Raw genomic sequence first — 13,910 nt, 5'->3', positions numbered from 1 at the left:
CAAGACAGCTGTCACGAGATTCTGGAAAGAATAGTTGGGCATAATTTGTAAAGATCACTTTTAATAGAAGGGCCACTCGGAAATGGAACTGCAAATAATGAATAAAATAGATGCTTACATGTCCACCTGACTGGCTGCCTCCTGGGGAATAAAAATCCTGGAAAAATGTATTGAAAGTACATGACAAAAAAACCCAAGACTTCCTTTCTTTTGTAGCATGGAAAGATAAGGAGGAAAGTTGAATACTCTTTCTGCCTCTCCACATTCCTTAACTTTCTTTCATGGACTGTTCAAGAACAAGAAACACTTTCTGCATAAAACAGCACGTGCCCCTTTATCCATGCTTTTTTGGTGAAGAAGATACTCTTTTGGAAACAATGACTAAAGAGTTTGTATATCTTCACTAAAATAATTTCCTAGTCTGAGTCACTGTATTCTCATTTGAAGTAATATAATGGGTGACAAGTTAAAATGACAGGAAAGTGGAAGCTGTTGCAAGTATATCATAATGCACAAAAAAGCACAGGGTTTTGCCTAGAATAAATGCTGGAAAAAACATGGCATAGAAACCTTTTGCAAAGGACAATGAGTGAAAAAGTGGGAGATCATGAGCAAGTAAATCGTGGCACTGTGCTTGTAATTGTGAATTTGAGATTTAAGAGCAGACCTCAGAATCAGATGGGATTTCTGGTAGTGCTTAAACACTTTAGCCATACTCTCATTCTGTCTTTGCCTTAGCTTGAGGGCTTTCTAGTCCACATCAAAAGCTGCTACACCAGCTTCCACACAAGTTGTAATTCAGCTGGCTAGTACTTGCCAGTCCTAAAAAACTCTGGGGCAGAGAACCCAGTAACATTTAAGAAGGAGTGCTTACCCGTTCACTCTGCCGGCTGCCAGATGGTGAGGTGGAATCCTGTAAAAACATTAGAATCCAGTTATTTCATGGCAGATATCTCCATTTCATCTAAGCAAGGGTGGAAAACAAAGAAAACTGTGGCTTTGTTTGTGTGACTTGTTGGGAAAGTTAAAAATGGAGGGTGTAGAATATGCAGTATGCTTTCAAGTTCTTTCTGTGCTCATTTTTGTGAGAGTGGCACTTCTTTATTTGGAAAGCTATCCCAGGCCAGAGCTAGCAAGAAAGGATTAGTTGCCCTAGAAAAAAACAAAACAAAACAAAAAACAAGACCAAAAAAATCAGAAAAAAAAAACAAACAACAGAAACATTGATAGAGATATATATAAACTAGTGTAATTTATATTTTTTTAAGTAGATTTTCAGTATTGAGCAATAAAAGAGTGAAGTCTCATCATAAACTATGTTATTTCCCTTTAGAGTATAATAGAGAAAAACAGTTGCATTTTAAAAGATGTCTTGGATCTTGAAAGACTTCAGCGGTACACACCAATGTTCTTAAGAGTTTAGTTCCTTTCATAAGCCTAGGGGTCATCTGTAGTGTAGTTTAACTTTGATGAACATCCACAATAAAATTTTGATTAAAGAAACTATTGTGTAAACTAATAATAAGTGTGGCTGAAGTACACAACTGTACTTATAAAAACCTTTGAAGAACCATTTTCTACTCACCAATACATTCGAAAACTGACTTAGTAGAAATAAAGTTAAAATTGCTCAATCAATTGCTCAAGACTCCATGAAAATGACAAATGAAATGTGGAAAGTTTCATAAACACCTTTATAATATAATACATAATACAAATATAATACTACATAATACAGATATAATAAAAAAAAAAAAAAAAAAAAAAAAGGTATTTCCTCCTGACTGAAGTAAACAGAATAGAAAGCAGTTCTGACCATTCTACATGAAAACACAGCATTCATACATAAGATGTAAATGAAGGAGCTTGAAGCTCTTTTATTCATCTGGCATTGGAAAAAACACAGAAGTAAGTGCTGTTTGAACTGAAGATGGAAGGAGATGGAACTAGTTTCCCCAGTAGGGATAAGTTAAGTTGTAAGATAGACTGAAATGGTATAATGATCAAAGGTCAAATATGTGTTTTCTCAAAACATGGAAAAATAGAATTTTAAAATAAATCTGGATTTTAAGAGCCATTGAATTGGACAGTTGATTTGTGTGAAGAAACAAGATAAGTGTCAATGTTATGAGAGTCCAGAATAATAAATATATATGCTCTTAAGGATATAGTCCACAAAAAATAACCATTAAGAACTGAAATGGTTCATCTGATATAGTGATAATACAGATGTTGTTGCAGTATTAAATTACTATTATTATATTAAATTAAATACTCAAAGTACTCAAATCACTGGAAGTAGAAAGAATCTAGTTGGTGTTTTTTTTTGTTTGTTTTTTTCTTTTTATATTGTGAGAATATACTGATGTGGAATTTTGACAGAAATTATGAAATAAAGAAAGAGAGCTTCCTTTGTAATTGCTACTTCTAATGACCAATTCAAAAATGCATGACTGTGACAAGTATGAACTGTTGCAATTGTAATTTTAGTGTGCTAAATCCTTATCATACCATAGCACAATAATGTGACATAATTAAAATCTGCTTTTTCTTTTATCTATAGAAATAATATAATTTCAAAGAAGTTCTTGCAGAAGATTACTAAGCAACACAGATTATTAGAATATGCTGTGAAGGAACTCTTGGAGGTATGACTATGAGATAGGTAAAGGTACACATAAGCATCCAGACATGTTAAAAGGTAGTAAATTCTGAGATTGGTATACTAGAGAAAAAATACTTACGAAGTCATCGGATTCACCACCTCCTATGGAATCCTATAAAATAATGGAAAAACATTTATTTTCATATATAAAGGACTTATGACCTTACTTGTAAATAAGATACATTAGAAGAATAAAAATAATGAACCACTTAGAATTTCCAATTTTACCTAAGCCATGGAATGTTCAAGAAAAGAAAAAGATGTATAACTTTACTTGCTGCTTAACCAGAGGAGGTTTAAGAAAATGAACAAACTAATACACACACACCTCTCAGAATTACTTGTAAACATGTTCTCTCTTAGGAAACATCTTAGATAAAGTTGATTTACAAAATAAACTATTATTTACATCCAAATATCCCATTATCTACACTGTTTCTAGACTCTGCAATAGAAGTACCAATAAGAAAATATTTTTCTATGAAAAAGCAGTCTAGATTATGTCTTATTTTTAATAAATAATTTTACATGAATTTGGGTGGTGGAAATATATTGCTAAACAAAAAAGAATGTAGTCCCTACAAAATGGTTCTCCAATGCAGTTCACATCGATACATACAGACTTAAATACAGTATGTGTATTCCCCTAGACTTTCAATGGCTTCTACATAAGTAAGTGGTGTAAAGTAAATGCACAAAATACTTTTCAGTGAGCTACTGCAAAACCATTAATTAAGAGGAAAAATGTTATCCTAATTAAAAGACTGAATAGTCACAGTGGCACAGTAAGCAGGATAGTTCTATAACGCATAACCTTCCAAGCATTATGAAAATATTTGGAATTGTAAATGGGTAAATAAAAGGGAAACCAAAAGCTATCACATGGTCATCACTTAAAAATAGTTGAAATATAGAAGCCAGTGCATGTAAGAACCAACACAGCAATCTTCAGCTTTTGATGAAGCATGATAGAAATGATATTTACCTGACCATAAGATCCAGCTCCACCATATGTGGAAGATCCATCCTGTTCAGAAAACAGAAATCATTTTCATTTTGCAAACAGACATTTCATTTTGGAAGCATACTTGCTGGGCAGGGGGGTGGGGGTTCTGTGGAGATTTTAATTATGCAAATATTTACTTAGTTATTAGAATGAATATTGAGAAGGTCAGTTATATCCTTGTAAAACACTACCTTGACATATTCTTAGAGCAAATTCTGTTTCTAGTATTGAAGAGACTTTTATGGATGATAATTCAAAGCTAGTATTATTGAGGACAATAAGCTTTAGCAGTTGGAAGCACACAACTTTTCACATACATCCCTGTAAAATTCCATGACATGACGAGTATATGGAATTTCACTCCTTAGAGAAAACAAACTAACAAACAAAAACCTTCACTGAAACGTAAAGCAAGAGCCCAAATAAAGAATATATAGCTATATGTAGGAACCATGGTGTTGGCCCTAAGCACCATTTATACAAGCAAGCTTTATACAAAAACAAAAAAGGGAAAAAAGAGTATTTACCTGACCGTAAGATTCACTGTTACTATCATACGCAGAAGACCCTCCCTATAGAGAAAAAAAAAAAAAAAAAAAAAAAAAAAAAAAGACTTTAATATTTTGATTCCTCTAAGAAAGAGTTTTTCTTCTTTCAAGGGCAGTATAGGAATGAAGATAATGGAAGACTGTGTTGGCTTTACAAATGAGGAAGAAAACTTGCCTGTCCATAAGATCCACCGGGATAGTAGGACGATCCTCCCTGCAGAGGAAACAAGGAGTTACTATTTTGGATCTAAGGTGTTCTCCCAAGAAAGTTTTTTTAGACTTCTTGCATGCAGGTACAATGACTAGAATGTGTACCTGGTTACCAGAATAAGAGCCGTGGAATGAACCTGGGGCTCCCTAAAAGGAAAACACAGACCAGCTAGTTTCTTTCAGCCAAGGTAAGTGCTCCTTATCAAGGCATACAGTTCTCAGTTTATACTCTTTCTCTCAGTTTTGAGCTAACCTTTAGTACCTAAATAAAAATTAAGACCAATAATGTTAAGGCAGGAGAAGTTTTCAGGCAGCAGTTTTCTTAGCCTGTTGACATTTAATTTCTGCAAAGAAACTGTCTTCACCTTTCTGTACTGTTCTCTGCCAGACTTCACACTGCTAAGTTACTTCACAGTTGATTTAAGTTAGCTAGTCTAAGGGAAAACTGTCAGGTCTATAATTACAATATTTCACAGCAACTGCAATACTGGCAGTCTAGAAATCAGGATTATGTCTGTCTGTGTTATCCACTAGAGGAAGGAGGAACAACTACCTGTCCATAGGATCCTCCAGGATAGAAGGAAGATCCTCCCTGTGCAGAAGACAGAACGGGTTACTCATTTACATTTGACTACTACTCCTGGAAAGGTTTTAGATGGAGCTTCTGAGTAGGGCACTTTATCTGAATGTTTACCTGGTTACCAGAATATGTGCTGTATGAAGAACCTGGTGCTCCCTGAAAGGAAAACATAGACTACCTACTTTCTTGCAAAAAGAACAGTATAAATAACTGTGCCTGACCTTCATTTTAGGCCAATATTGTTAAAGAACAAGAAACTTTACAACAATGATTTTCTGAGCTGAATGAAAGATGAATCCATGGCAGTTCTAAACACAGAGTAGTCTTTTTCCTCTGACAGGCTTCGTGCTGTAAGTTACATTGTGTTTGATTCAATTGTTGGCTGTTAATTAGGATATTTCCTAACAGTCACTATTCGGGAGTACAGGAACAAAGGTAATGGAAGACTGTGGTGACATAACAAATGAGGAAGAACTTACCTGTCCATAAGATCCACCGGGATAGAAGGTAGACCCTCCCTGCAGAAGAAACATAAGGAGTTACTATTTTGGATCTAAGGTGTTCTCCCAAGAAAGTTTTTTAGGCTTCTTGCATGCAGGTACAATGACTAGAATGTGTACCTGGTTACCAGAATAAGAGCCGTGGAATGAACCTGGGGCTCCCTAAAAGGAAAACACAGACCAGCTAGTTTCTTTCAGCCAAGGTAAGTGCTCCTTATCAAGGCATACAGTTCTCAGTTTATACTCTTTCTCTCAGTTTTGAGCTAACCTTTAGTGCCTAAATAAAAATTAAGACCAATAATGTTAAGGCAGGAGAAGTTTTCAGGCAGCAGTTTTCTTAGCCTGTTGACATTTAATTTCTGCAAAGAAACTGTCTTCACCTTTCTGTACTGTTCTCTGCCAGACTTTACACTGCTAAGTTACTTCACAGTTGATTTAAGTTAGCTAGTCTAAGGGAAAACTGTCAGGTCTATAATTACAATATTTCACAGCAACTGCAATACTGGCAGTCTAGAAATCAGGATTATGTCTGTCTGTGTTATCCACTCGAGGAAGGAGGAACAACTACCTGTCCATAGGATCCTCCAGGATAGAAGGAAGATCCTCCCTGTGCAGAAGACAGAACGGGTTACTCATTTACATTTGACTACTCCTTCTGGAAAGGTTTTAGATGGAGCTTCTGAGTAGGGCACTTTATCTGAATGTTTACCTGGTTACCAGAATATGTGCTGTATGAAGAACCTGGTGCTCCCTGAAAGGAAAACATAGACTACCTACTTTCTTGCAAAAAGAGCGGTATAAATAACTGTGCCTGACCTTCACTTTAGGCCAATATTGTTAAAGAACAAGAAACTTTACAACAATGATTTTCTGAGCTGAATGAAAGATGAATCCATGGCAGTTCTAAACACAGAGTAGTCTTTTTCCTCTGACAGGCTTCGTGCTGTAAGTTACATTGTGTTTGATTCAATTGTTGGCTGTTAGGAAATATCCTAATTAACAGCCACTATTCGGGAGTACAGAAACGAAGGTAATGGAAGACTGTGGTGACATAACAAATGAGGAAGAACTTACCTGTCCATAAGATCCACCGGGATAGAAGGTAGACCCTCCCTGCAGAGGAAACATAAGGAGTTACTATTTTGGATCTAAGGTGTTCTCTCAAGAAAGTTTTTTTAGGCTTCTTGCATGCAGGTACAATGATTAGAATGTGTACCTGGTTACCAGAATAAGAGCCGTGGAATGAACCTGGGGCTCCCTAAAAGGAAAACACAGACTAACTATATTATTGAAAACAGACATCTAAGTAAATGAGTCCAGTTCTGAATTTGTTCTTTCAAAAAAATATTTTTCAAAATAGATGTTATAAAATATATACATTTTATTTTAGAAGGGATGTTTCTGCTATCATTTAAAGAGAATACTGGTAATTTTTGTTAGAAGTGAAAAAACCTTTAGCTTGGACTTTTCAGGTTAAAGAACCTGATATGTTTTTCCTTCCTGTTGAAAATCGTTCTTTGATAGTAACTAAACACACCCTCCACCTCCTGGCCAGGGTATGGTCATTTGCTGTTTAAAACCAATTGAAAGCACAAAGGGGAAAAGGCCATAGTAGAATGAAAACTTGCATAATTACATACTTTTTCCTTGTAAATGTATTTTTTTAATGTAGTATTACATAACAAAGCAAAAAAAAAATTTCTTCAATTAAATTTTAAGATTAATTAAAGGCTATATTTTTAAAACATATGGGTCATCATTACTGGTCAACCTCAATTATGTGAGAGAGGTGATCTTCTGCCAGACCAAAATTACTGTTGCTAAATGTTAACCACAGTAAGTTCGGAAAGCAGTTATTTCTTCATACAATTAATTTGTTTAAAGTGCATGCTTTTTATAGAAATAATAATTCACAACAAGTTTCTTGTTGAAATTGAACACTAAAAAAAAATTTACACTGCTCAGGAGGGTTTGTGTAAATACAGCTTCAAGAAAAAATTGTATTGTAATTTTTCAGGTATGAAATAGATGATGTAAAAATCCACTTTCTATACAATTTACAATAGGGATAGTTTAAATCTGTAACATCTGAGAATCAAAAAATACATATCTTACACTTTATAATAAAATATTCCTGTTTCTGTCTATTCAAACTGTAGAAATGCTTATGTTTTATAGGGCAATAGATATGACGAATTTTAGTAAATAATTCACTGCTATGCAATATAAAAATGCCCCACTGACAATGAGGTTGCAGTGATTCTCTTTATGGGTAAGAACTAGTTTAAGTATTAATTTAAAAGATTATCTTTTGAAATATTTATCAAATTTTGACATTTTAGTCACAATGCTTTAAAAGATGTGTGAGAAGTACTAGGAAGCTAATCCGAATCCATTTAAAATCTGGGGTTACTATGGGACATATTGACACATGTTTTTGAAAGCAACGAGTAATTAGCACATAACAGTCAACTGACAGAACATTTGCATTACAAAGCAATTACAGAAAGTTAGCACCCAAATACTAATTGCGTGCTTACTGTGAGACTTCATTATTCCATTTCATTGTATGTAATTCTATGCATACTAAGGAAAATATTAATAATGTTCAGTATTACACTATATTTATTTTCTATATTTATTAGATGATTAATTCAAAACACTTCATTATGTAGATGTAAGTATAAACTCAGGAAAAAGAATTACCTGTCTAACACCACTGCTTCCATCAGGACAAATGCAGCCACCCTATAAATAAAATAATAATAAATAAATAAAAGGAAACAGATTGATTTGTGAAAGTTAAGTATAACACCATATGTGAGATGCCAAACCGTATTTAGGGAAAGAAAGACTGGGGGACTACCGTGGAGCTGTGACTTTTCTTATATCTGGAATGAATGAGAAAGCATAGTCCTAGATGTTTGAAGTTTGCTTTGGAAGTTAAACTAACATTACATCTCTCAGTGTTATGTCTCAGTTATATATGTCTAATCAAGATAGAACTATCTGGAAGTCAGGAGTACAAAGAATCACCAATGTCCATTTGCCAATAAGTCATGTGTGAAATTGAAAATATTAAAAAGTGATTTCAGAAGCCATTTCAAATAAACATAGTCTGAACAAGCTCACTTCATTTACAATTTAATATATGACATTAGCAAACCCCTGCACAAAATTACTGGTCTTAAACTCTAATTCCTTAGTTTAATTAGTTTAATTACCAGGAAGCTATGTGAACAAAACTAGTCAACAATAGAGAAATGCCTGACCTGACTACTTGATCCACCACCAGTTGCAATAAATGATCCACCCTGTGAAGAAAACAATTATTTTTTTATAGAAACATTTTATCATATGTAAAGCATAGAAAAGGAAAAGAATCTGATGTGTATAAACCGATGTAGTGAGATATAAGGTCACAAACTCTTTGTACTACTTCCCTGCACCAAACAAACTTATTCATAACTTTTTGCCTGAATCATTGTGAAAATGTAAAGTTGGCTGAAACCTATTTGGGGACTGGTACAACACATAACAAATGGATATCAGGAAAACTAATGAAGAGAAATGCTACACACTGGAGCTCAGGGATCTCACTAAATTATTGAATTAGACCTCAAACTCTCAGTCAAAGGACTGTGATAATGTTACATCTGCATAATGCTGGGCATAGTGAGATTACAGATCTCTGAGAAAGCTGATGGGTATCACTAGAGTACAAAGTATTAAAAAAAATAGAATCAGTTGTCACTCAGGGTGGGTCAAACTTTCACATAACTCTGGAACATATAGACTACTGCAACAGTTCACAGGTCTACAGAACATGAAGGCTAGAAGGCTAGACCTACTTTTGTGATGGAAGTACACAATTAAGGTATACCTTGTTACCAAATTCTAGATGAAAATGATATAACTGGCCATTACCATCACTATAGCAGGACTGTTTCTAAAAAGAGACTCTGAAACTATTTCTTTTGTGTTTTAAAAACAACTTTTGAGAACATATTATGTAAAAATCTACCTGCAATTGCTACCTGCTTAATGGAGTGGAAGAACAAGGACTCTAAATTCTGTGCCTTTTATCATTCACAACTGCACAAAATTTTACCGTTATGGGGAAATGCTGCCACATCAAAATAACATTGTGTAGCACAGATAAATAAGAGGAACGTAATTTTCAGAAACTGAAATATAGTTTGAGAAAGCTCTTTTCATTAAGATGATAGAGTGGACACTATATTATTACCTGAAAGTTAGTGTGGCTGTTGTTTGAAGTAGAAGATTCATTCTGTGAAGAAATAAGTAGTAACTCATTTTTTCAGCAATGGTAATAAATTCAAATATATAGTTCTATTGGATAAGAACTATCTAACTCTAGATAGAATAATCTGTTGAAGAAGCTAAATCTTTATTCTTCTAATACATCAAGCAGCTGTAATATCAGCATTCAGAAATGACAAGTATGGTTTACCTGTACATCATAGTCTCTTCTGCTCAAAACATGTGATGTATCCTGTAAAGAGAGACATTTGCTATTAAGAGATTAAAACTCTGATCTATAGGCAGTCATCAGCCTTTTTTTTGGTCTGTATTACTTATTTATGACTCCACAACCTTTAATGGATATGAGTAGAAGCATCTTATTATAAAATAAAATATCATTTGCTTAATTTTTTATAGGTTACTGACTTGAAGCTATACAACACAGATATCTATGTCTCCTCCATACAAAAAGAAGCAGAATAAATTACTGAGCATTACTTTGTCTTACTTCATCATTCTGTCTGAATTCAGTTACCATTTTAACTGCCCTCTGTTTGTATAACACATTAATTTTAACTAATGGTAGATTAAAGTATCTCTATATGTACTTCCTGATGAACAGGAATTTGAGTTACCCCATACCACACAGCAAGGTTTTAATGTCATGTATTTCTTCATATATATGTATATGTTGTTTTAAAATAAATTCACCAAAAGAGCAAATGGCCAAACTTTTTTATTTTATTTATTTACTTCATTAAACAGGAGAATATTCATTAGGTCAAACATAATTAGAGAAAAATAGATATAATTATAACAAATAAGGTATAATTTGGGCAAAAGTCCTACAAAGCAGTGGGAAATAAAAGTTACTTACTCTGGCAACAACCTTCTTCTTTGCACAACCGGATTTCTGTAAAGGAACCAGAAGCCAGTTATTACTTTATAGATAGACATCCACACAAAATACTTCCAGCAAGAATCTAAGTGTATCAAAGTGGCACATTTAGGTAGAGGAAAGTGTCTATGGAGTTCTGACTTTCCTCACTTTCAACAGATGACAGTGGAAAATACTTGTATTAGTCATTTTTTATTTTCAAATAACTCAAACATTGATAAACTAATTTTGGAGCAAGAGAGGAAAGCATCATTTATCTTCTGAAAACATCATATTGTAAATATAGGAATCCAAATCCTGTTTCTTCATGTGGAACCAATACAAAATTCAGACCAAATTGTACCATAATACACACCCAATAAACAGTGAGGTAGCAAAGTCTCTCTCCTGCTTGTATTCCCCCATCCCACTCCTGCAATTCAGTATGAAACCACAAAAGCATAAAGCACTTTGTTTACTAAACTGTATCAACTCTATATTCAAAGCATGATTCCAATTTTCAAGAAATTGGCTTGAGTACTGAGAAAAGCAAGAATTTGTGTCAAATTCATTACCTGATTTTTGTTAAAAGATGTTCTGCAATCTGTGTTCAGCTACATGTTGTCATATTTTTTCTATCAGAAGCAATACACTTTGCTATCATTGAGTCTTACATAACATATTTGAAGGCTGTTTTTCACCCTTCAACTTCTCCATAAGATGTTTGTGCTTAGCAGAGTTCTATGTCTCTCTCAGCTCACCCACTGTGGTTTAGAGCAGTGTGTGTGTGTACAAACATTCTATACATCTTCTTTGTGAGAGCACTTAAAAGAAAACTCTTTTAAAATGAAGTCCAACAATGCACACTGAACAGGGATAACCAAGGAAATAATAGCATCTTACGTGGCTAAAGCAGGAAGCAATGAGAAGGCTTAAAGAACGCTTGCTGTGGAAGGGATTGCTTTGCAGAACTTGTTACATTAAACTTAATGCACTGCTTTCAAGATAAATACAACTGCCAAAGAAAAAAAGTTTTTAGAAGACCTCCTTACTTCCTAGGATGCATATCTTGTACAGTACTAACATCCAAGAGGAAAAACAGGGAAAAATAGTGAAGCAGTAAAGAATATGGGTGACAACTGAAGAAAAAGCAAGAGGCAGATGACAAAAAGTTACTCTAGATGGCAGTAAGAAGTAGAAAAGTAGGCTGTAACAGATGGAAAAAGCTTTTCCATGAGCAAGTATGGAAAAACATCATTCATTTACACAGCAGTGTATTTGCTTGGTAACAATTTGTCCATGTAAGTCACCATTCATGCTTGTGGGACAGGATGGAAAGTCCTGACAGAGGGAGCATCACCAGAGGATAAATCTTACTTTAGAACCCTAGCATATTTGCAAGTTTAAATTAGAAAAAGTGACAAAAGCTTGAGGCAGCTACATACCTCACATAGACAGATGGTTAATTCCAAAGTAACTATCCAAAGTACATATAGTAAGGGTCCTAATAAAAACTGTGTTATTGTATATTCCTATAAGTACTCTACAGTTTTAGGTAACTGTGCAGCAGCCTTGAGGACTGATAGAAGGGACTGAGTGCAGAGAAATATGAGATCAAATAATCTCATTCTTTTATTGCTTTATAAAATCTTCCAAAAATTAATCATATATTGTAAGTAAAGGCCCACAGATCTAACATGGAAGTGCTACTAAAAATGTCATTAGTCATTACAATCTGAGTACTGTAGAAGAGAAAAAGCACTTACCCGACCATTAGCACTGTATGTTGTGTCATTCTGGAAAAGAATAAATTAAATTTAAATACAATAAACTTACAGAAACCCAATTCTTTCTGATGTCGTGTACAGACAACATACATCATACGTGTTTTATTGCTTGCATCCTCCACTGTCTTGCCTAAATTAGTTTGAAATCCTATCATTCCAGTATGAAGAACATTTTAACACTAACTTTAGGTTAGTAAAAACATGAAGTGAAAAGCAGTGGAATATCTGGCATTTTTTTCTCTTTTCATTCTTTCACTGTATGTATTTAAACCTTGTCCATTTGATTTTATTTTTAATTACTGTAAAATGTATCCTTATTTTGGGGATTTTTTTTCTATTAGTGCGGTTACTGAAATCTTTTTATTCATATTTCGTTTCATCAAGGTAAATGTGTTTAAAAGCACAAAATAGATCTGTAAACACCTGAAAATTTTCAGTAAGAAAATATGCAGCTGCTGAAACAGCTATTAGTGTGGGGACTAAATATTCCTTCTGGGTAACTTTTTTTTTTTTTGCAAGACTACATATGGTAGTGTAATATTTTCCCATCTACATGAAAAATGTTGTGATGAAAATGTATTAGATAAAGCATACTCACATCATCACAAGCATTGGGATTATCATCTGAGGAAACCTGTGAATCCTAGAAAGACATCATATACTAGTTATTTCCTCACAAAAAAAGGATTGTTAATAATATATTTTGTCTGATCTTGCACTCTGTGAACAGAACTAAAGGTACAAACTGTGAATGTGAATGCAAATGTGAACAGAACTAAAGCATGAAAAACAAAAATTTGCTGCTGAGTTAAAGAAGGATTTTTGTAAGGAAAATAAAGAGTTGTATACATGGCAGTGACAGCTGTTTAGAGAGAATGTTCCATGCTTCAGAAAAAGAAATAAGAAAAGCATAGAAAGCATTACATTTTATTACATCTATGAGAAAGATGACAATTAATCAGAAAATACAAAAAAATGCATGAAATAATGCGTAACTAGAAGAAATAAAGAACTAGTTACCTGATTATCGTAATAGTCAAAGGAGGATGATCCACCCTTTAAAACAAACCAACCAAAAATCAGACAAAATTAGCAAATAGAAAACCCAATTTTGAGCAGAGGCTAAAAGCTTGTATGAAGTATAATTGCTGAAACAAATTATTACTTACTTGGCCACCGTAATAGTTTTGAGAGGAGGATCCACCCTTAAAAAAAAAATCCAACCAAAAATCAGAGAAAATTAGCAAACAGAAAACCCAATTTTGAGCAGAGGCTAAAAGCTTGTATGAAGCGATGTATAATTACTGAAACAAATCATTACTTACTTGGCCACCGTAATAGTTTTGAGAGGAGGATCCACCCTTAAAAAAAAAATCCAACCAAAAATCAGAGAAAATTAGCAAACAGAAAACCCAATTTTGAGCAGAGGCTAAAGCTTGCATGAAGTGGTGTGTAATTGCTGAAATAAAGC

The 13,910-nt window shown here is 33.9% G+C and overlaps 1 protein-coding gene across 18 annotated transcripts in view; it reads right to left on the bottom strand.

Annotated features, from left to right (window-relative positions):
• LOC311440563 (uncharacterized protein) overlaps positions 1-13,899 on the bottom strand; it is a 30,570-nt gene extending 16,671 nt beyond the window's left edge. For 2 of the 18 annotated variants that reach the window (XM_084527608.1, XM_084527618.1), the window contains exons 1-25: positions 13,765-13,899; positions 13,609-13,644; positions 13,460-13,495; positions 13,038-13,082; positions 12,419-12,448; positions 10,653-10,688; positions 9,984-10,025; positions 9,759-9,800; positions 8,782-8,823; positions 8,216-8,257; positions 6,726-6,767; positions 6,584-6,622; positions 6,219-6,260; positions 6,078-6,116; positions 5,630-5,671; positions 5,489-5,527; positions 5,124-5,165; positions 4,983-5,021; positions 4,535-4,576; positions 4,391-4,433; positions 4,199-4,239; positions 3,651-3,692; positions 2,745-2,777; positions 875-913; positions 119-157 (exon numbers count right to left, since the gene is read on the bottom strand). In XM_084527608.1, the coding sequence (XP_084383734.1) occupies positions 119-157; positions 875-913; positions 2,745-2,777; positions 3,651-3,692; positions 4,199-4,239; positions 4,391-4,433; positions 4,535-4,576; positions 4,983-5,021; positions 5,124-5,165; positions 5,489-5,527; positions 5,630-5,671; positions 6,078-6,116; positions 6,219-6,260; positions 6,584-6,622; positions 6,726-6,767; positions 8,216-8,257; positions 8,782-8,823; positions 9,759-9,800; positions 9,984-10,025; positions 10,653-10,688; positions 12,419-12,448; positions 13,038-13,082; positions 13,460-13,495; positions 13,609-13,644; positions 13,765-13,881 (1,071 nt within the window). In that variant the 5' untranslated portion in view covers positions 13,882-13,899. Of the gene's footprint in view, positions 1-118; positions 158-874; positions 914-2,744; positions 2,778-3,650; positions 3,693-4,198; positions 4,244-4,390; positions 4,434-4,534; positions 4,577-4,982; positions 5,022-5,123; positions 5,166-5,488; positions 5,528-5,629; positions 5,672-6,077; positions 6,117-6,218; positions 6,261-6,583; positions 6,623-6,725; positions 6,768-8,215; positions 8,258-8,781; positions 8,824-9,758; positions 9,801-9,983; positions 10,026-10,652; positions 10,689-12,418; positions 12,449-13,037; positions 13,083-13,459; positions 13,496-13,608; positions 13,645-13,764 lie in introns of all 18 variants that reach the window. The other 16 variants (XM_084527619.1, XM_084527623.1, XM_084527622.1 and 13 more) reach the window with 16 other exon arrangements.
• Between the last annotated feature and the right edge of the window lie 11 nt (positions 13,900-13,910).

Source organism: Aythya ferina, assembly GCF_964211825.1.
Source record: "Aythya ferina genome assembly, chromosome: 8".
NCBI lineage: Eukaryota > Metazoa > Chordata > Aves > Anseriformes > Anatidae > Aythya > Aythya ferina.
This window is presented reverse-complemented; position numbering and strand designations above follow the sequence as displayed.